The 21,801-nt window shown below is 44.2% G+C and overlaps 1 protein-coding gene across 3 annotated transcripts in view; it reads right to left on the reverse strand.

Moving 5' to 3' along the window:
• Positions 1-11,149: 11,149 nt before the first annotated feature.
• UXS1 (UDP-glucuronate decarboxylase 1) overlaps positions 11,150-21,801 on the reverse strand; it is a 99,365-nt gene continuing 88,713 nt past the window's right edge. For all 3 annotated transcript variants that reach the window (XM_064572674.1, XM_064572672.1, XM_064572673.1), the window contains 4 exons: positions 18,610-18,670; positions 16,164-16,221; positions 14,205-14,308; positions 11,150-11,362 (listed from right to left, as the gene is read on the reverse strand). In XM_064572674.1, coding sequence (XP_064428744.1) covers positions 11,231-11,362; positions 14,205-14,308; positions 16,164-16,221; positions 18,610-18,670 — 355 coding nt within the window. In that variant the 3' untranslated portion in view covers positions 11,150-11,230. The remainder of the gene's footprint in view (positions 11,363-14,204; positions 14,309-16,163; positions 16,222-18,609; positions 18,671-21,801) is intronic.

Consider the following 21,801-nt stretch of genomic DNA (forward strand, 5'->3'; position numbering starts at 1 on the left):
GTGTTTATGTTGCTTGGGGTTTGTTGGGCTTCTTAATCTGAGGGTCAGTGTCTTTCAACAAATTTGGAAAATTTTCCCCATTCTTCTTTGAATGTTGCTTCCTCCCCATTCTATTAGCTCTTCCCAAAATGTTATTCAAGTATATAAACTTGAATTATATTTTCCCTTTCTCAAATATATGTTATGTCTCCTGTTATCTGCTCAGATTTTCAATTTTCTCTTTTATTTCTTTAAATGTATTAAACTTAAAAATTTTTTTTTCCTCCAGTATCTGAAGAAGTCTTTGTAGATCTGTTACCACCTGCCTTCCATTCATTGTTTTTCACTCATAACACCGTCTCCTTGATTCCATGTAATGTCTAATTCCTGTTCGTTTTCTTTAGAGCTTTATTTGGTTGAGAAATATTTGATGCCTGACTTAAGCTGAATTCTCCCAGATGTCACTTGAATCTCCCTTTATCAGTGCCTTGGGTGCAGGGGCAGGAGGAGGAGGAGTCTTACCAAACCGGGACCACTGTAGATTAAATTCTCCACTTGTGGATTTATAGACCACATAGGGACACCTTGCAGTTAAGATTCTCATGGGTGCTCTCTTCACACCCACCCCAAACCCCTACTCAGCTGTTTGAAAGAAAGCATCCTCACTGCTCCCTTCAGTGTGATGGGTTTATTTATTTATCCATCTAGGTGGATTCCTTACTTTTGTATCATTTAAGAGATCATCTAGAGGATTTTTTAAAAATTATATTCAGGGGCGCCTGGGTGGCTCAGTTGTTAGGCATCTGCCTTCGGCTCTGGTCATGATCCCAGGGTCCTGGGATCAAGCCCCGCTCGGGCTCCCTGCTCAGCGGGAAGCCTGCTTCTCCCTCTCCCACTCCCCCTGCTCATGTTCTTTCTCTCGCTAAGTCTCTTTCAAATAAATAAATAAATAAATAAATAAAATCTTTTTTAAAAATTATATTCAGCATTTTATTTGCCTTCATTGGAGATTTACTCAGGTTATCTATCCTGACATACTACTAGAAACAGAATTCCTATTTGGTCATTTACTTAAAATCAGACATTCTTCACTTTTTTTGTGTGTCTAGGAATCTCTCTGAAGCATAATGCTTTTTAATACATAAATATATAGGATTACAAATGAAACCAATTATACTGAAAAAATTACCAACATTTTAAAAGACACATTTGTGATATAGTGGTAAATGTTCTTCCTCATGCTATAAGTAGCAAGATCTAGTGACAGGTAGACAATCACGGTAATTTCCAAGTAGTGAAAGTATTTTGAGATATTCATAACAAGTATAATGTGATGCCATATCTGATTTGTATGCATGACAAAACACCAGGTAAGAGCTAAGACTATTGCAGTTTGTTGTCTATATTTATAATTCAAGAAAAGGCTAAATTTGAGTTAGGGGGTAGTAAAAACAAATAGCATAAGATTTTTCCCCATTCAAGTTCATGAAAATCTTTATTAAAGGGGTTTCCAGTCCAATTCCTGTAGTATATCCAGAGTGAAAGTTCCCCACTGTGTTTAGGTTAAAGGGGAAAATACCTGACGAGTCCTAGGAGGTGTGGCCCTGCCTCTTCCTTTAGCCTCCTCCTGTCCTCGCTCCCTCTTGCTCTGTGATTCAGTCACTCCAGCCATTCAATCCCTTTAGCGTGTCATCTACTCTTTCTGGAAGGTTCCGTCTCCCTCTTTTGCCTGGTTAACTCCCAGACTTCCTTCAGTGTTCAGTGTTGTCTTTCCCCCTCCCCAGTCCTCTCAGGCCAGCTTCCTCACACAGGCTCTGCTGTAGTGTTGTGATGCAGCACTTCCCTAGAGAAAATCAGCACCCGGACCATTATCTGACAAACCTCTTTTTCCCTCCTGGACTGTAAACTCCAGGACAGAGAGCATGACTATCTCTTGTTCACCACTGAATCCCCGGAACCTCGCACAGAGCCCATCAGAAGAAGTGCTCTTCAGTATGGGTTGGATGGAGCCTGACTGCATTTGGGAAGGGAAATTTGATCCACTCTCATTTTTGAGGAAAATGGCCGGAAGGATTGCATGAGAGACACCTCCTAAGTTACAAAGTGAGTTAGGAACAGAACAGAAACTATAACCCAGAATTGGTGGTCCTTCCCATACCAGATGATCTCTCTCCTTCCTCCCCAGGACAAGTACCACTTACCTTAGCTTATTCATGTCCCCACCCTTATTTCCCCCATGGCAGTGTCCACTTCCTCCCTCCAAAGTGTGCCTCATGGGCCTATACTTTCCTGAACCTGTACTCAGACCGGAAATAGTGAACTTTTTCCTCACCTAACCACTGCACTGACAGCCTCTGAGCAGAAGCTCGCGTGACCAAGGCTGAGAACTTAAAGCCACGCTGGGTGGAAAGCTTGCCCAAGCTTGGTCAGAGGCCCCTGGCCAAGTGCTTTCCACATCATCCCACCTAATTCTCCCAGTGTTCCTTTTTAAATCAAGAAATACTGTCATTTTTCTGGATCAGAATTACACTCCAGGACTTTATAAACCAAAAGCTTCAACAAAGGGCAAAAAAATGCCACTGTAAAAAGATGAAAAGAATGGAAATGGAAGGACGGCACGTGCCTAGACATTGTTCTCCCCCTCTTCCTCTGCCCATCTTTTTCAAGACCCAGTAGACAGCATCTGCGGGGAGGATGACTAGGAATCTATGCTGGGGATGGGATACCTGGAGTGACCAGACTGCTCATTTTCAAACATCTGAAATGCTGTTAAGAGAAAAGTCTTTGTCTTGTTCTTGGAAAGCCCCAAGGGCACAACCAGAACCCAATTTTAGCTCAAACTTCCAAACATAAAATGGGTTGCTTCACAAAGTTAAGTGTTTCCAGCAGGGTGCGTGAACATTTTGTGAAGGCTGTTTATTGAAAATTCTGCTTTTGAAGATTAAAGATTCTTAAAGCTTGAGATCATGGGATACCCGGTGGTGATTCTTGTACAACAGCGACTCACTTCTCCATCCCTGCTGAGCCCTTGTGAAGAGATCTAGCATCTGATTCTTCTGAAACTGACTAAACTTTTTTCTCTCATAAGACTAATAGTGTATATACATAAGGAGCATAGGCAAGACTAGACAATGGTAGAAATTATTAGAACCAAGAGAAATACATGCCATTCAGGCTACAGACCACTAAATAAATGTTCAAGGAGTCTTGTTACTAATTTTCCAGTAGTTTGTGATCTACCCTGCTTCTACATCATATTGTAGCAATTGGGAAAGAAGGTAAATATATCCAGGAAATCTGGATTTATAAGAGCTTTGTCTTTTCCCTGGAAGTTCATTTCTTTTCTTGTAAATAAATACCTAGTCTACCTAACATAAAACAACCTGGGGAGAGGGCAGAGAAAAACACCAAGAGGTGCCACTGCTGTGACCATCAGCATTAAACAGAGGCTGAGAAGCAATGGAAAAGGCAGATGTACTAGTTCTGAACAAAATGTGTGGAGTAGAGTCTGTTACAAAGGATGTGTGTGCGTATTGGATGTAATTCATGGCTAGTTTGTTGTTGTTGTTTTTAATTGAGCTCTGTCATCCTATTCTTTTCTGATTTCCACTTCCTTTTCCTTTTTTGCTGAGAAACAAATTTTGTGAAAACAAACCAGGAAATGTGAAATAGAACACAGTAAATAAGCATCCAATATCAAAGAAGCCCAAATGCTGATAGGAACGCTGACGGAGGGTCCTTACTGCGCTGACAACAGATGAATTTCACCTCCTGCCACTTGATCTGTGAAAGTAGGAATGATGATTTTGATTAATTGTCCATCCACGACCTTTCCAGCTGGCCAGCTGACTCAGACACGGTTCTGTTGTGGGAAGTATAAACACAATTATCATCATTTCCTCCTCACATATGTATATTATATCACTGCAACCTCACTATCACCTTTAAGGTAGGAAAATCAGGTGTTACCACCTTCACCTATACCTTTTTTTGTGTATCTTCAACAAGTTTTATTTCATTAATACTTGATTAATGAAATGCCAGTTTTAGCTCCTGATTTTATTTAATCCTTTTCAATGCCTACTAAATTTTCCTTGATTTAAAAGTAATCTTTCAAATTCAAGTTTTGTCAGAAAGATAGCACACGGCATCAAGCATAGACCATGATATAGCTGGAATACTTAACATGATTGGATTTTTGGCATCATGTGATCATGGTTTTTTGTTTTGTTTTTTTGCCCTTTATGGTGAATTTATTGATCAGGGTTTTCAAATACTGTACCAGCCCTGTATCCCTGAGTCAGTTCCACTTGGTCATGATGCATAGGTTGTTGGTTTTTTTTTTTTAAGATTTTATTTATTTGACAGAGAGAGACACAGTGAGAGAGGGAACACAAGTAGGGGGAGTGGGAGAAGGAGAAGCAGGCTTCCCATGGAGCAGGAAGCCCGATGTGGGGCTCGATCCCAGGACCTTGAGATCCTGACCTGAGCCGAAGGCAGACGCTTAACAACTGAGCCACCCAGGCGCCCCAATGCATAGGTATTTTTATATATTGTTGTTGAATTCAATTTACTAACATTTTATTTAAAGTTTTTGCACCTAAAAATATAAAAAATTTGCACCTATATTCATGAGGGATCTTGGTCTGTGGTTCTTTTTTGTACTGTCTTTGCCTGGTTCTGATGTCAAAGTAATACTGCTTCATAAAATAAATTGGGAAGTATTCCTTTCCTCTTCTAGTTTTTGGAAGAGATTGTGTAGAATTGATGTGAATTCTTTTTTAAATATTTGGTAGAATTCTCCAGTGAATCCTTCTGGGCCTGGAGGTTTTTCAGGAGGCCATTACGGATTCTATCTTATATGACTACTCAAATTATGCATTTCATATTGGGTAAGTTGTGTCCGTTTGTGTTTTTCCAGGATTGGTCTATTTCATCTAAGTTGTCAAATTTATATACAAAGCTGTACCTACTATTCCCTTATATTCTCTTCATGTCTCCAAATTGGTGTCATTGGCCACTTACATTTAATGTAATTATCATGTTAAGGCTTGAATCTGCCTTTTTACTTTTTGTTTTCTGGCTTGTTGTGTTTTTGTTTCCCCACCTTCCTATGGGTCACATTTTTCTTTCTTTTTTTTTTTTTTTACAATTCTGTTGGCTCACTGGGTTATGTCTCTCTGTATAGGTCTTTCAGTGGTCACTCTAGATATTACATTATATATACATGTGACCTCTCAAAATCTACTGAAGTCAACTTTTACCAGTTTGAGTGTAATATGGAAACTTTGTACCCTCCAGCATTTATAGACAGTTGCCTTATTTCCTTTAAATTAATTGAAAACCACAAGTGTTATAATTTTTGCTTCAACCATCAAACAATTTAGAAAACTTAAGAGAAAGAAAACCTATTACATTTACCTATATTTTTGCTCTTTCCATGTTCTTTCTTCCTGATATCCCAAGGTTCCATCTTTTATCATTTCCTTTTTGTTTAAATAATTTTAGTCATGATTGTAGGATGGGTCTGCTGTGAAAACTTCTCGTAGTTTTCCTTCATGAGAGGAAGGAAGGCTTTCCCCTCCATTTCTGAAGGATATTCTCACTGGATATAGAATTCTGGACTGACAGTTTTCTTCCAGCACTCGGAAAATGTGCCACTTATTCATGGACTCTGCGGTTTCTGATGAGAAACTCATGGCCATTATAATTGTTTTGCCCCTAGAGGCAATGTGTCATTTCCCTTTGACTGCCTTTGAGATGGCTTTCCTTCGGCTTTAGTTTTCAGTTTTACCATTATGGATCTTGGCATGGATTTCTTTGGCTTTATCTTATTTGGGGTTCAACGTGCATTTTGAATCTGTTGGTTTATGTTGCTTTGGCAACTTTAGGAAATTGTCCATTCTTTTTCTTGGAATATTTTTTTCAGTTCCACCTCCCTCTCCTCTCCTAGGACTCCAATGACATGACCGATTTTTTCATTATAGTTCCACACATCTTTTTTTCAGTCTACTTGTTCAGAACAGGTAATTTCTATTGTTCCATCTTCAAGTTCATGGAGTCTTCACTTTGTCCTCTCCATTCTGCTGTTGAATTCACCCACAGAGCTTTTTATTTTGGTTATTTTCTTTTTCACTTCTAAAAATTCCATTGAATTCTTTATAACTCCTCTTTGCTGAGATCTTCTATTTTTCATGTTTCAAGCATGTTTATAATTGCTCACTTAAGTATTTTTTATGATACCTGCTTTAAAATATTTGTCAGGTGGGGATGAGAAAGGTACAGCATCAGTAATATAGTCAATGGTATTGAAGCAGCTTCTATTGAGTGGTGACCAATGGTAGCTACACTTGTGAGCATAGTGTAATGTACAGAATTGCCAAATCACTATGTTATACACCTCAAACTATGGAACACTGTGTTTCAACTACAATCCAATACAAAAAATTGAAAATAATTTGTCAGATAATCCTAACATCTGTTGTCATCTCTTAATTCCATTTGAGATCTTCTTGGTTCTTGGTGTGAGGGGATTTTTCACACCTTGGTGTGACGTGAAACCTGGTTGAACATTCTAAGATAAAACGCTGGGCCTTGGCAGGCCTTCTCTGACACCACTCCTGTGAGTGAGAGGGAGCACTGCTCTTGATTGCCTGGTGGGGGTAGAAGTCCAAGCTCCTCACTGATGACAATCAGGCTGGAAGAAGGGCACCCCATTACTGTTGCACAAGTGGTCCCCAGTAGAGTTGCTTTGTAACTACTGATCAAAGTGCTCAAAGTCCTGACTCTCTACTAGAGCTCCTCAGACACCACCCCAGCAGGTAGCAAAAGGAGCACGTCAATACTGTTAGTAGGGGGTGGAAGTCCAGGACCCCCACATGGTCTGACATCATGGAGACGGGGTCATTGCCACCCGCCGGAGACGCAAGTCCCAGATCTGGCCGTCTAGTTCCTAGCTCCTGCGAGGCTTTCCCTGATACTACCAGAGAGGGGGTGGGGAGGAGGTTGAGGCATCTTGTTACATCCAGGCAAGGGGAACACTTCTGGCCCCACTTGGCCTTTGCTGGCAGGAATGGGGGATGGGCTGCGATTTTCTCACATGGTATTTGACTGGAGTAGACCCATCGTTTAAAAGTTAGTTCTGCCTTACTAGGCTGCCCCTTTCCTGGTACATTTGCTACAGTGAACAGGTTTCAGGTGCTCTGACTGTGCCCATTGGCATCTTTAGGTCGCTGGCTTCTCAAATCTGGGATACATGAGGCAAAAAGAAAATCCAAGGAAATCACCACTTGTATTAGCTTCCTCGGGCTGCCATAACAAAATACTGGAGACTGGGGGGCTTAAACAACAGAAACTTATTTTTTTACAGTCCCAGATGCTGAAAGTCCAAGATCAAGGTGTCAGCAGATTTGGTTTCTCATGAGGTCTCTCTCCTCGGCTTTCAGATGGCCACCTGCTTGCTGTGTCCTCACATGGTCTTCCCCGTGCGCATGCACACATACGTTGTCTGGATTTCCTCCATATAAGGACACTAGTCAGACTAGATTGGGGTCCACCCTAAAGACCTTTTTAACTTAATAACCTCTTTAAAGACCTTATCTCCAAATATACCGTACATTTTGAGGTCCAGGGGATTAGGAATTCAACATGTGAATTTTAGGTGGGACACAAGTCCACCCATTATGACACTAATGTATCCCTCCTCAGGTCCTGAGATACCTAGTCATCCACTTTTTTCTATCCACTTCCAAAGTCCTCCTACGTGTGTTTTACATATAATGTCCAGAATTTTAAATTGTACTTAGTGGGAAGAAAAGGCAAAGTCTGCCTACTCCATCTTCTTGGAAACAGAAGTCTCCTCCTTGCATTTTTCTTTATTTTTGTTTCTTTAAGGACTGGTCTACCACGGTTGGTAAGTGGCAGAGCCAGCTATTCTGACTCCTGCATCCTGGGTCTTTATACCACGTCACATTAGTTTCACTTCAAATAAAATGTATAAAAGATACAGACACACAAAATTTCAAAATATACACAAATAGCAAGACTTTTAACAAGCATTAAAGTTCTTGAACAAACCCTTTCACCAACATGGAAGGGGCTTGCAAGTCATCCCTCTGTCCTGCTAAAAAGCAGAACTGAAAAAACCAACATCTCTTCTTAGAGGCAACACAGTAGTGAGGTTGCCGAGCAAACTGCTGTCCCCCAAATTGAAGACTGACAGGCGAATACATAGGACTACCACTTACTGCAAGAGCAGGGCTGAAGGAGGAACATCTGAATTGTAACTGACAAACTGCTGGAGGCCCGTGCGGACAAGTCTTAAAAAATCCAGGGGGACCCCCAAAATTTGTGAGTTTTCTCTCTAGGAACTCAACCTGGTGTTCATAGGTAAAGAGGAGAGAAAAATTCCGTGCTCAGGAGAGAAAAAGGAACTGTTTTGAATTACAGCAGAGGACTCTGTTCTCCCTAACAAGACCTGCCCTCTCGGGAGGCACTAACCAGTCTAACCTGCTGGGGTTATATCAGAGCCCAACTGACCTGGGGAAAGGGAATCATGCCAGCCCTGCTAGATGTTTCCCACCTAAAAGGAGAAAAAAAAATAAGATTTTTGATAATAAAAGCCCTACTTTTCCTTCCCACAGCACAGCTGTAGATAAAAATGACCCTTGTTCCCCAATGTGCCTAGGGTACAAACAGGACACAGTCAAGAATTTTTAATACAGAGAAAACAGGTGGGTTAATCTTGGTAATGAGAACAAAGCCCTACTGGAGTCTTTGAAGCAGTGTGCATGCCCACCTCCGGATACTGTAGTAAGCGGTTCTCAGGGCAATGCAGTTTTTCAATTCCCTAGCAAATGTAACAATTGACCACAGAGAAAGTCTAGGTAATACACACAAATCACCTTCATATACAAACTGAAACATTAAAACTCACAGCTCCTCTGCCCCAGGAAATCACTGAGGACCTCCCAGATTTCCCATAGTCTCTTATGAGGCCAAATTGTAACTCACTGTCATGGCCAGACCAGCATTTCACTCAATACAACTTCGAAATTGAGAATTGAGAATGAATGAAGTCAAGCTCCCAGTCGAACTGAGAACTATTAGAGGAACAGCCCATCCAGGGCCAGTGCCATGATCAAAGACTCCACCAGGGCTCATGGAGTAACCAGGCTGCTGCAAGAGTCTACTTGTTACTGAAGAGCACATAAGTGAAATCCAGCATGTTCTGATTCTGTAACGTGCACCTTGCTTGAGCTCATTCACGGTCATCGAAGGAAGAGCAATTATACCCCAGCAGTGAATCCCACATCAGGAGCCAATCCTGAAATGCAGGGGCACTGTCATCTAACCACCCACCTGCCCCTCTCCAGGCTCCCTCAATACCACTTTCCTCTTTCCCTGGGACAGTGACATGCTCAATCGAAAGCTTACATTATTTCCCTGGATGCATTATTACCCTTTTCCTTAGGGGGAATTAGACATGATCCCTCTTCCCCTTCTTCCTTGTTCCCTGAAAACTTTTATGGAAATCATAGGAATGAAAGTAAAAAAAATTCCAGAATTCTAGACGCGAGCAAATAATAAGGTTAGAGAATCCTGAACCCCAGGGCTTTTGGGTACCCCCAAACTGCTCTGTCCAACTTAGCTCTACAAAAGTTCCCTCCAGGTCTCTACTTGTTCTGCGATGTCTGGGGTCCAAACTTCTCAGCTCTGTTCACCTCTGCCCAGTAAATGGTGTATTGCACAGTTCAGGCCAAAATAATGACAATTAAAATAAGACCCTTCCGTGAATCCTCTCTTTCTCTTTCACACAATGTCTGATCTAGCAACAATCCCGAGCTCCAGAATCTTCTGGGGAATTTAGCATGACAAATAAAACAAAACCACAGCTTCCTTGGCCTGGCCTCAGTGATTCGATAGGAAAAACATGTCCAATTAAAAAAAAAAAAAAAAAACCCAAGTGATTGTGAAGGGCAGGCGAGTCTGGCTTACCCTGGTTAGTTATGGAAACAGGCACTCTGCTCCACTGCTTGAGCTCTCCTGGTGCCAGGTCAGCCTCTGTTGCTATCATGCAGAGCCAGCTGGCTTGGAAAATGTAGTTGCTTTAACTCCCTGTATTGTTCTCCCATTTAGTACAAAAGGAATACAAAAATCCTAACACCAGAGCTTGAAAGAATTCTTAATGAAAGCAAAAGCTCTCAAAGTTTTCACTCAACACACCTAGTTTACAGATTTTACAACAAATGGCACTTCTTTTTCTCCACCTGGTCGTTGCTGCCAGAGAAGGATACACAGTGATTCAAACCCTGGGTGAGATCGGAAAAGTCTCTCCACACAGCAGTTAATATTATATGCAGATTCAGCCCCAGGAGCAGAGCAATGTTTTTAATACCCACTCGTCAGGTTACATATACCAACCTGGATGTTTTCGGGTTTTTCCTTTAAATTCTACAGCATTTTTCTTAGCAATCCAACAACACACCATGCAAAGCAGAGAGCCAACCTTTAAAATTGCAAGTGTGTTTCAATATTTTATTAAAATAGCATATTTAACCACTGTTAACCAAGAATACGTTAACTTTGTCCCCTCCCACCCCCACCCCAAATACGCAGCACAACACAGTAGTGATTTCAAATATCCTTGATCATGATAACCAACAGAAGTATTTCAAAGTCAAGTTTGCAACTAAAAACTAGACCTTGGAAGAATTCTGAATTAAAAAAAACATAAAGCTCTCCAACAGAATTCTTTTATCTGCCTGAAGAATAAAAGCCGGTGTGTCACCCACCTGACAATACTGCTAAATTTGCTTTTTTTTTTTGTCCTTTATGCATAGTATAATGTCTCATTTATAAGTACCCACTTTTATAAATAAAATTGGCATTTTTCACCCCATTTAATGTTCCTTTTCAGCTTCACAAAGAAACCAGTAAATAAAACTGTCAATGACAGTCACGACATATGCTCTCATAGCAAGATAAAAAACGTGAAAATACGCAAAGATGCATCTACGCTATTTTACATAAAAAGACAGATTTTAAAAAGTGCAAGGCAAAATTTGCAGTTTTCTGAGGGGAGTTTTTAGGCACATCCATTTCTTCAAAGCAAGCTTAGAATGAAATTCCAGTTTGTTCTTCATGACACCTGTTTTAAGTCTTTCTTTAAAAAAAAAAAAGAAAAAAGAAAAAAAAAATACATCCCATCAAGTGTGAAACAGGGAGTCTCCCGTCCCGAGAAGTGAGGTTTTCAGTTATGGCGTGTCCGTCCTTTTTTTATTCTTGCGGGCTTTGGTTTGGGGATGTATTGATTATTTGCCTGGTACTCGAGTTCTTTACGGAAATAGTGGATGGCTTTGTTCAAACCTTCTTCCAGCGGGACCTGTTTAAAGAGAAGGTGAGAAGGGGAGACAAGGTCACTGTTGAAAGAAACTGCAGACCTCCCCGGGGCTTCGCGGGCAGGAAATGCTGATGAGCGGCCTGCCCTCCGCAGGGGCACTCACAGCACCGCGGGTGGGTCACACGGCATCATGGGCTCGCCAGGACAAGGTCCTTCCAAAGCCGCTTTCAGAACGCACTGGGCAATTTAACAAATTACACCCCAGATGGACACAAGATGAGCTCTAATCCCCAAAGACCTGAACCACCTCTTGCTGGTTTGGGGTCTATCTCAGTTTGAATCAACCACAAAGAGCACCTGAAAATAATGCCTGTGTGCATGTGCCTTTCTTTCGGAAGTGTATGATGGAGGGAGGGTGCCCTGGGAAACACCTGTGCGTGACCCACCCACCTCACTGTCCCATGTGACATTCGCTCCCAGTGACCTAAGAGGCTGAGTCTGAGAAGAACCCATGATGACACCGCGGAAGCAATCTTAATTCAGAGCCCCTCCCTGCAGCCAACAGGAAATCCAACCAGCTGCCCATGAGAACAAGGGGAGAAGTCAGGAGGGGAGTGCTGCCAAGGGGCACCCGGAAACTGTTGGGGGAGAAGGGTATGCCTGTTACCTTGACTGTGGTGATGGTTTCACGGGTAAAGAAATACATCAAAATTTATCAAGTTGGACATTTTAAATATAGGCAGTTTGCTATATGCGAATTGTACCTCAACAGCACTGTCAACAAGACACATATGGAAAAATCAAGATGGGTATATGACTAAACGCTTCTTTGGACAAGATCCCTCAGAAACTACTAATTAGCTGAAACTAGTAGTAAGAGAAACCAGTGGTAGATGTCTCATCTTCTAAATGTGTTAGAATGTTATGCATCTAAACTCCAGAAAAATAAAAATACCTACATACCTCACATAATATAAAAGCAATAGTTACTACACAGCAAGTGTACATTTAGCTTTTTAAAAATTATTTTGTTTAAAATAAAGGGGCTCTACTTACAAAAGGACCGATGGCAAATGCCTTCTAAAAACAAAGATCTGCACTTGCTGCTTTGTGTGGTGGGAATTCTTTTTTTTTTTTTTTTTTAAAGATTTTATTTATTTGACAGAGACACAGTGAGAGAGGGAACACAAGCAGGGGGAGTAGGAGAGGGAGAAGCAGGCTTCCCGAGGAGCAGGGAGCCCGATGTGGGGCTCGATCCCAGGACCCCGGGATCATGACCTGAGCTGAAGGCAGACGCTTAACGACTGAGCCACCCAGGCGCCCCATTGTGGCGGGAATTCTTATGTATTAAATTTTGTCTGGGCATGAGCATATTTTTAGTGCACTCAACAAATCCCTGTGGCCTTCAATCACTCAGACCTGTAGATTCCACGATAAAATAAGATCGGACTGGAACTCTCAAGTCCCTTTAAGATTCAACACTGTAGGATTCTACTCAGCTCTCTGGAGGGCAGCAGAAGAGACCGCCCCAAAACATGACTGTGGGATCTCAGGACCACATCACCCCCAAATCTGCCACTTTGATAGGTATATGGACTGTGCTGGGCTGCAGCCTCTTGAACAAGTGCAGGGTGAGGCTCTCTCTGAACTCCTCCAACCAGACAGGCCCTCCAACAGAAATCCAGCTGTCCTGAGTCCCCTCCCAGAGGTGTCATCAACTAGGGAGCACTGACTCTCACCACAGGAGAGGGCACTAGACCTGGACACCAGGTAAACTGTCACTGGCTCTTTTTTTTTTTTAAATATATTATTTATTTATTTGACAGAGAGAGACACAGCGAGAGAGGGAACAGAACCAGGGGGGAGTGGGAGAGGGAGAAGCAGGCCTCCCACTGAGCAGAGAGCCCGATGCGGGACTCGATCCCAGGACCCTGGGATCACGACCTGAGCCGAAAGCAGACGCTTAACCATCTGAGCCACCCAGGCGCCCTGTCACTGGCTCTCTTATCTCCTATCTGTTCTTCTAAGGGCCCATTCACAGTTCTTTTTTTTAAAGATTTTATTTATTTGAGAGAGAGAGAGAATGAGAGAGAGCGAGCATGAGAGAGGGGAGGGTCAGAGGGAGAAGCAGACTCCCCACTGAGCAGGAAGGCCGATGCGGGACTCGATCCCGGGACTCCAGGATCATGAGCCGAAGGCAGTCGCTTAACCCACTGAACCACCCAGGCGCCCCCATTCACCGTTCTTAAAAATCATTTACTGTCCTCTAAGAGGCCTATGTGCCCCTCTTCTTTCCCTATTAAGATGGTATTTAAACCTAAATTCTAAAGCCACCTCTTGAGTTACTTATTCTTCCCTGGGTATCTCCCGCATCTACCTGCAGGACACACACTAATCTACCTGCACAGTTTCCCACAGGCCACATGGAGTCTAACTTAGTCTAGGAGCAACAGAAAGGCATGGAGGGTTACCGCTCCCTGGACTTTGGTCTCTCATACTCCCAACCTGGTGTTCCACCTTCCTGGGAACTGGGGTGACCTGCTTGCCCCGGTTGACACAGCAACCTCGTCCAACCCTGCATGTCCAAGGACATCCTGGGCCGAGTGGAGACAGGCAGGTCAGCCAGGGCGACCCAGGCCCAGAGTGCATGCAGCCATTGCCCTGGATCCTTCTTTCATGGAGTAAGCCATGTGCGTGTGCAAGTTTACAAAAGCAGACTCCACAGTGGGCTCCCATTTCCCCTGTCACTGAGTGACACACAGGAAAGGAGAAGCCATATACCAGCCTGGAGAAAACCCTACGTCCTGTCCGCCCAAGCACGCCAGCGCCCACAAGGACCCGCCATGGGCCTTTGTCGACAGGGCAGTGTCGGCCATGCACTCACCACAGGCTCCCACGCCAGCATCATCTTCGCTTTTCTGATGTCTGGTTTTCTTTTCTGTGGGTCATCCTGGGCTTCGGAGAGAAACTGAATCTCACTTCCACTACCTGAATTAAGAAAAAAGAAAGGTAAGAGAATCACAAACCACTCCAGGTGGGACTTTTACTGTATGCCTCAAAGTGAAATTCCCTCCATGCAGTGAATAAGGGTGCAGATGACGGAATGCATTTCCCATGGAGTCACTGAGTCACACGGGGGACTGTACCTCTGGCCCCATGAGAACTGGGTGGGAGGCAGTCACTCCTGAGAAAAAGGGCAGGGCTCCCTAGCTGCCCGCTCCCAGGCAGACCACCCACCATCAGCTAACACAGCAGGCATGCCCACAGAGCCAGACTCCAAAGTAAGTAAAAGTGGCAAACGTGGTGTCATCTGTGATCCGATGGCCTCACTGAGCCACATATGAGGCATTCACACACTGCAGGAGCCCCTGGCCTGGAAGTGGGCTGTCTTCCAACGTGTTTAACCAAGTAGAGTGCAGGAGGAATGACTGTGGGCCAGTTCCAGGCTGACGCCTTATGGAAGACCTAACTATTTATGCACCTGCAGGTGTGAGCCCTGAGCCAACACATAAGATGTCCAGCTACCGTGCTGGCCAGCAGAATGAAGCCACGCGAGGGACCATCGGCAAAGACCTGCAGAAGAAACGCCCAGCGGAGGCCAGCCCCGGGCACAGAATCACAAACCAATACAACGGTTGCTGTTGTAAGCCTCTGCAGTTTGGAGTGGTGTGCTCCTCAGCCTTTCACAGAACCGTAGTGATTATAATGCCCAAGGATCTTGTCAAAATGCAGATTCTGATCCAGAAGACATGGCTGGGGTGTGTTATTCTGCATTTCTAACAAGCATCTGGGTGACGCTGAAGATGCTGGCCCCTGGGCCCCGCTCGAGATAGAGGTTTGGGATAGCCTAGATCCTGGACAAACTGCTATCTGAGCACATCCCTTCCTTACCTGGGTAGAGACAGGCAGACCCAGAGTGGGAAAGCTGGGGAAGTACATCTCGGGGAGGCTGCTGGGGCCATGAGATCCTGCAATTTATGACCAAGGATGGCCAGCCCCCCTCCTGTCCGAGTGTCCAGAGCTGATAAGAACATGCTGGTAGATGACAGCTCCAACTCAGGAAGGACAGCCCCCAAGAGTCAACCCAGCTAAGTATGGGGTCTAGACAAGCACTTGAGCACATCCTACATCAGGCTTACCCCAGTCTAGCCAGCCACACTCCAATCTGGTTGTGTTCTGACTCAAATTTCTTGGTCAACCATGGAAAACAGATCATTCCCCCCCTCCCCAAAAGTCAGGACTTCCCAGAGCTCTAGTAAGCCTGCTGATGTGACAAAGGGCTCACCCACCGTGCATCTGCAACGCAAGTGCTGTCTGAAAACACAAAAGCTTCTTCTAACTTTCAGACACGCCCCTGATTGGGGTTACTCCCAGTGTCTACACTGCCGCCAACATGTCATGGCTAGGTTGGCCGGAACTGCCAAGAACTTGAAACTCGCCAGCAGATTCCATCAGAAACACACAAGCTGGTACTGTTCCCTCTTGGCTCTTGGAAATCTCCTTCTCATCACTGTCCGTGTTTGGAAATCCAACACTTGTTACTTGTGCAGAGTGATCTACCACTATCCCATCTCAAGCACTGGGAACAAATCTACTCCTCCCACTCCACCCCAACCTGCTGATACAACTGTGAACACAACCAACCTCCCTTCCCACGCTCCTTCATCTTTATCTTTCCATTACTTAATTAAAGACTCAGAAGACAATTAAGTGTTCCTGAAAAGTTCTGCTTTTTATCCAATTCAATTAGCTTGTATTAATTACACATTTTCTAATCAGGGGGTTATTAACTGATAGGGTGAGTGCAGCCAATTTCACTCAGTGACGTGTTTATCTTACTTACCAACAAGGTTTTTAATTAACTGAGCAAATTCTAGGATTGTGTGTTCTTCCGGGTTCCCCTAAAGAAGAAATGGTTGCTGGTTATAAGTATAATCACAACAGCAAAGACCACCACCCAAACCACATGCATGTCTTCCAAGTATCCATGGGCTGACTCTGGCATCTTGGAAAGTCATGAGGCTCCTGGCTCTTCATGTTTCCTCGGGTGCTTCCCTGATCTGGATGATGACTGATCCGCCTAGTGAAGTGCTAAACTGTGTCTGGTCCTGCTTTTGTCCTCTAGACTAACTGTCTGTTGACAAGAATGCCCCTCGGCTAGGTCAAGAGCATCTAATATGGACACACGGTATCTGGCCAAGAGACAGGACGATTTCTGTATCTAACGTTACCATAACTGCATTGTCACTTGGCATAAAAGTTTGGGTCTGCAAAACGAGCTCTCCTAAGACAATATATTTCCCTCAGGGTGCACTGTGTCAACAACTTAAGCAATAACAGACTTGCTTACTTGCACATGGGAGCTGTAAAGGAACCAAAATGCACTCGCAGATGAGGGCTCTGGGCAGCCAGAGGGAAAGCCTCAATGTGGTTTATAGAGTGAGCTTGCCCTTAGGGGCCATCAAAGAAAACCATTTTCTCCTTTTCTTCCTTCCATCACACAGGACGGCGGCCACTGCCCCTCTTCCCTTCCCAATCCTGCTACTCTTGTTTGCCACCCCCTCCCCATCGTAAGAGACCACCATCAAGTGTGACAATTAGGTGTCCTATATACGCTGTACCCCCAACTTCCTGATCTGGCCTGGAGCTGGAAGGGACCAAGTCCTACATATGAGCACTAAGAAAGGCCTGACTAGCAAAGTGGAGTGACAGGAACTCGGGAGGGAAGGGCTCCGTCTTTGTCAGCACTACGTGCAGACACTCTTCAGACTTTGGGGAAGACGGGTTTCTCCCAGGGATGGGAGTTCCCAAAGGGCCCTGTGTCAAGGCCCCTCAGAAAGAATGAAGGTACCTAGTACCTAAAGAAAAGACTGTGGTTACTTGGGGAGTGGGGGACATCACTGACAACATCACCATGTTAAAGGGCCTGGAGCAACACCCAGGATAAAGGTGGCCCGGCCTTGACAGCATCAGGTAGGTAAAGGCTCGGAAGAAACAGGCTCACACGACACGTCTCATTCTAATTTCATGTTCTTTGAAAAGTGCATGAAGGCAGCCCTGGCTGGTGCATGCTGACCCATGAATCGGTCAACAGTCTGACAAGGGAATGAGGTCTCTACCTTTCCTACTTGGTAAGAACTCCCTCCCAACTCGGTGAAAAATGAATGCGACAGAACATGCTTCAGATTGCTGGTTACAAAGAAAAGTACAAAGAAAGGTTTTTGAGTGAAGTGGTTTTGAAGAATCAGCAGGCATGGCCACACCTATGAACCTTTAAACCTTGTAGGAAGCAGGAGAGGTGGTTTGGGAGAAGCACCTGAAGCCGATCCAAGGCTTGTCAAGGTGAGGCCATGGCTCCCAATAAGCTAATGTCAGGGGCCGTTGGCAGAAACAGAGCATTTGAATGATGGGCAATCTGCACTGGACACTTCACATTTTAAACAAGATGGAATGAAGCTCTTCAGAGGACGGTGAGTGAGAGGGTAGGAAGACTCCAGACATGAACATGAACTCTGGCTGAGAGCTGGGGAGGAGGAGACTCAGAGGGTATGACCCTGCCCTCCAAATCCTTGGAAAGTTACCCCAACTGCGGGAGGCATTGGATTAGCTTGAATGGCCTCCACGCTGAGAAGTAAGGCCAGTGGGTAGCTCACAGAGAACATGATTGTAGTTCTAAATCTAAGGAAATGCTTCCTGCCAATTAGAACTGGCCAGAGACAGAATGAAGTGCTTTGAAGAGATGCATGTTCACCAAGCAGTAAAACTGCTTAAAAACACAGAGTGCAAGAACCTTACGATCCCTCCAAGAGGGAGATTCTGGGACCACAGGAAGCAATGAAGGAAGAAGCAACAAAGGTGCCCCCAGAGCAGCCAGCTGAATTATACATGATCAGAACCTGGGACACATTCTTAACCTCCGTGATCTAAAGCTCACTTAATCAAGTCTTCCAGAGATTAGATTATGCCAAACAACGGAGAAAGGAATGCACACAAAAAACTGTCCATCTACTGTCACCAAAGGCTTTCACAAATTTCCAGACCCAGGCCCTTCAGGATGACAGAGGTGGGTGAGTGTTTGTCACACCACTCACCCATGCCTTGCAGACGTTTTACTCCTTTGCACGCTCTTATTTTATGTTTTTCCCCTCTACTATTCAGCAAGCAAACACACGCATGCCCTACGTGTGCTGCCGGCAAAGAAAGCAAAGGTTGCTGGGCTCTTTATGGTCTCACAAAAGCACACAACTCTGACCTGTTCCAGGGGGTGTGGAAGGAGTGGAAGCACTCACCAGGTTGACCGGGCTGCTGACGTTGCTGTTCATGAGAGCCACGAGGCCGTTCACCAGATCGCTGGAAAAGAACAGAAGGCCGGGTCAGGCGCCGCAGCATGCAGGTGCCGGGCAGACCCACGCCACCTCCCAGAAGAAAACCAAACCCCAAATGGAAAGCCGATGTCAAAACAAAATCCTGCAAATAAGCGGCGTTGAGAATGCTGAAGTATTCATGGATGATGATATGACATCTGGAATTCGCTCTCAGCGTGTGGGGTAGAGATGGCTAAACAGGAATGGAAGCAACGGATGGGCTTAAGTTCTCTACTTTCGTCTACTTCTGAAACCCTTTGACGATTGGAAAATAAAAATAAAACAGACATATGCCCCCAAGAGATGGTGTTAATACAGTTTCTGATGAAAAGTCCATGTTTAAATGTGAGCCCACGTAGCTGGTCCATATGAAAAAGCAATGATTTGAAAGAAAAAAAAAAAACCAGTAAGACCCACTGAAATGAATGCACTCCAGTATGTAATTCTCATACTGGCAAATCACAGATAAAGCCAAACAACACAGTGTTGAAATAAACCAGACCACTGCTCCCTACCCCCTCACCTTCAAATCCCCCCCCACCCCTCGCCGCCCCCCGAGACTCCTCGCATGAACGGTCGGGGACCTGGATGTTTCAGATGGATCGTGACCGACTGGGCCATGAAGGTGAAGAGAAGTAAGCAAACTTTCGCTTACCAAGGTTTGGTTCTTATTTTCAGAGGCTTTAAAGTGTGGCTCTGTTAAAAAAAAGTTACTTCGTAAAAATGACACCTCACTGCTACACACGAGCATGTTCTCTACGTCTACTTTCATTAGCTGTACTTCTCAGAAGACTTTTAAAGTTCTGTTCTGGTGATCCAAATGCAGTCTGCGTTGAAACCTTCCCTTCCTCCTCCTCCATCATTACCAGCAAGGAGCAGGTTACTATGGTCAACTTCAAAACAAAACCTGTTTTTGCTTTCCTTTTCGTCCAAAAAAAAAGGGGGGGGGCGGGGTATTTGGCAAACAGTTAAACTATTTTCTGAATTTTTGTTTCTGATGATTGGGTATTTTAAGTGAACATGCCTAAATAGTCCGTTCCATTCTCATAGGTCAAGCACAAATGCAAGGAACTGCTGATTTTGGATGACTTTTCTAGAAACTGGCAAAAAGTCACTTCATCACGATGGCAGTAATTACTATTCTATTACATCACAACACATCTCTCACGGCATAGGTCTCTGCATAGTCGTCAGAAGACGTTAAAAGCTGCCATTCACCAGCATCCACAATCCATTTTAATACTGAAATGCCAGGGGGTCCACGTGAAGCTGGAAGACAATGGACTCATGCAATCATCCTCGTGGTGGGGGGCATGCATCTTTTATGTAATCAGCTGGCAACTTTTAAGGTCAAAATTGCATAGATCACACCCATTTAACCTGAAGCTCTTTAAAAGTGTCATTTTGACAAAGTGACTTTTTTAAAAAAAAGACAGCACGCCTTTGTTGTGGGGATGAGGCCATAACCTGACCAGGAAAACATCAGACACAGTCATGCCAAGATGTGAATGTGTATGGTATGGTCACCCGGACCTCAGAAACCGGGAAATGCCACTTCAAGGCGATCGTGGATTCTGGAAACAGTTAACTTAGTAAGGTAACCATAGATTCAGACGTTGTGCATTCTTAACTACAAAACTGTTTCTAAAACAAAAACAAAAACAAAAAAACCCCAGCTTATTAAAACTAGCAAAACTAACTTATCTGAGTCTTAAATAATAAAACTGGGAAGTCAGGAAAGCTGTCTGAGTTTGGTATGTCATGGAAACACATCAGGGCAGGCCACGCACTGCGGGCACGTTCACTCCTGAGCTGGGATGGTGTGCGGCATGTGCACTGCTGAATTCTTAACATCTTTTAATTACTGGCAGAAAAAGTCTGAGGCCCTTTTAAATGAATTCTGTATGTGTTGCCTTTGAAGTAAATGAGCACAGTTAAGAAGAGTGAGTTCTAACTGCTTTGCCTTTTACTGCAGTCTCCCTGGCACTTTGCGAGCTGTCACAGCTGGAGAAGTTTGGAGGCCACCGGTGAGGTGGTTCTAGGTAATGTCACGTCACGGACGACCGCACGACTCCCTCACCATGTGCACAGAGGAGGGGGGTGAGGTGGGCGAAGGTGGGTGGGATGGAAGGTGTGTTATTATGAAAAGACAGTACTCAATACACAAAGTCCAATTAAGATGGCCCGGATACAGAATCTGGCTTGATGCATTTTCTCTGAGCACAAGGTTCCTGGGGTAACTGCTTTGAAATGAAAACAGTCCTAGAGGGATCCTGCTATTTCCTGGTTAAATCTCTTCTTAGGATATTCGGGCACCAAAATGTGCCAGCTATATTTTACTCCCAGGCTTTGTGTCCTGCTTGGCAAGACACTCATGGCTGGGGAGAAAAAAAACACTGACTGTGATGTACGTTTATTCATAGCTTTCTTTTAGACTAACTGTGAAAACTGACAGATGTGTTTAAGAAAAAAATCTACAGTGGCTGTTTTTATTTTTATTAATTTTTTCCCCTAGCAGTTATTTTTCTCAAAGAGGCTTCTCCCTAGGATTCTCACATAATCAGACAAAAGTCTACGTGGTTGCTCTGGCCAAGGTGGCCCAGACCTGCACCCCCGCTGCCACCACTTCACGGTTACAGCACCCCGGGATGCCCTCGGGACACTCCAGGAGCAGCATTTTCCTGCTGTGCGTGCGGCCGTCACCCTGCCTGACAGGCATTCCCGGGTATTTACATTGCACAGTAAAAATATATGGTACCAAAATACAGAACTGGATTTTACAATGATTTGGGATATCAGAAACTTGTACAGAATTCATAGTAACCGTGTCATGTGGGCAAATATTTTGTTCTATGCAACTGATTATAGAGTAAACTCTTCTCCCAGAACCCAAACTGCATTTTAAAATATCACCAACTGAACTGGCCAACAAGAATACGAGACTTAGGAGGATTAACAAGAAAACGATAATAATTACCACTGAGACTATTCGACAAGGTTCTCACATGTATTTTTACCCGCATTTAGGTCCCGCATAAAATCTGACAGGAGGATGGTCTACCTCATCTTTTCCTTAATGAGGACAATCTCACCCGCCCCAGAAACCCACGTTTAAGA

This window comes from Mirounga angustirostris, unplaced genomic scaffold (assembly GCF_029215605.1).
Source record: "Mirounga angustirostris isolate CCGP_5_RB_7025 unplaced genomic scaffold, mMirAng1.0.hap1 SCAF_10, whole genome shotgun sequence".
NCBI classification, from domain to species: Eukaryota; Metazoa; Chordata; class Mammalia; order Carnivora; family Phocidae; genus Mirounga; species Mirounga angustirostris.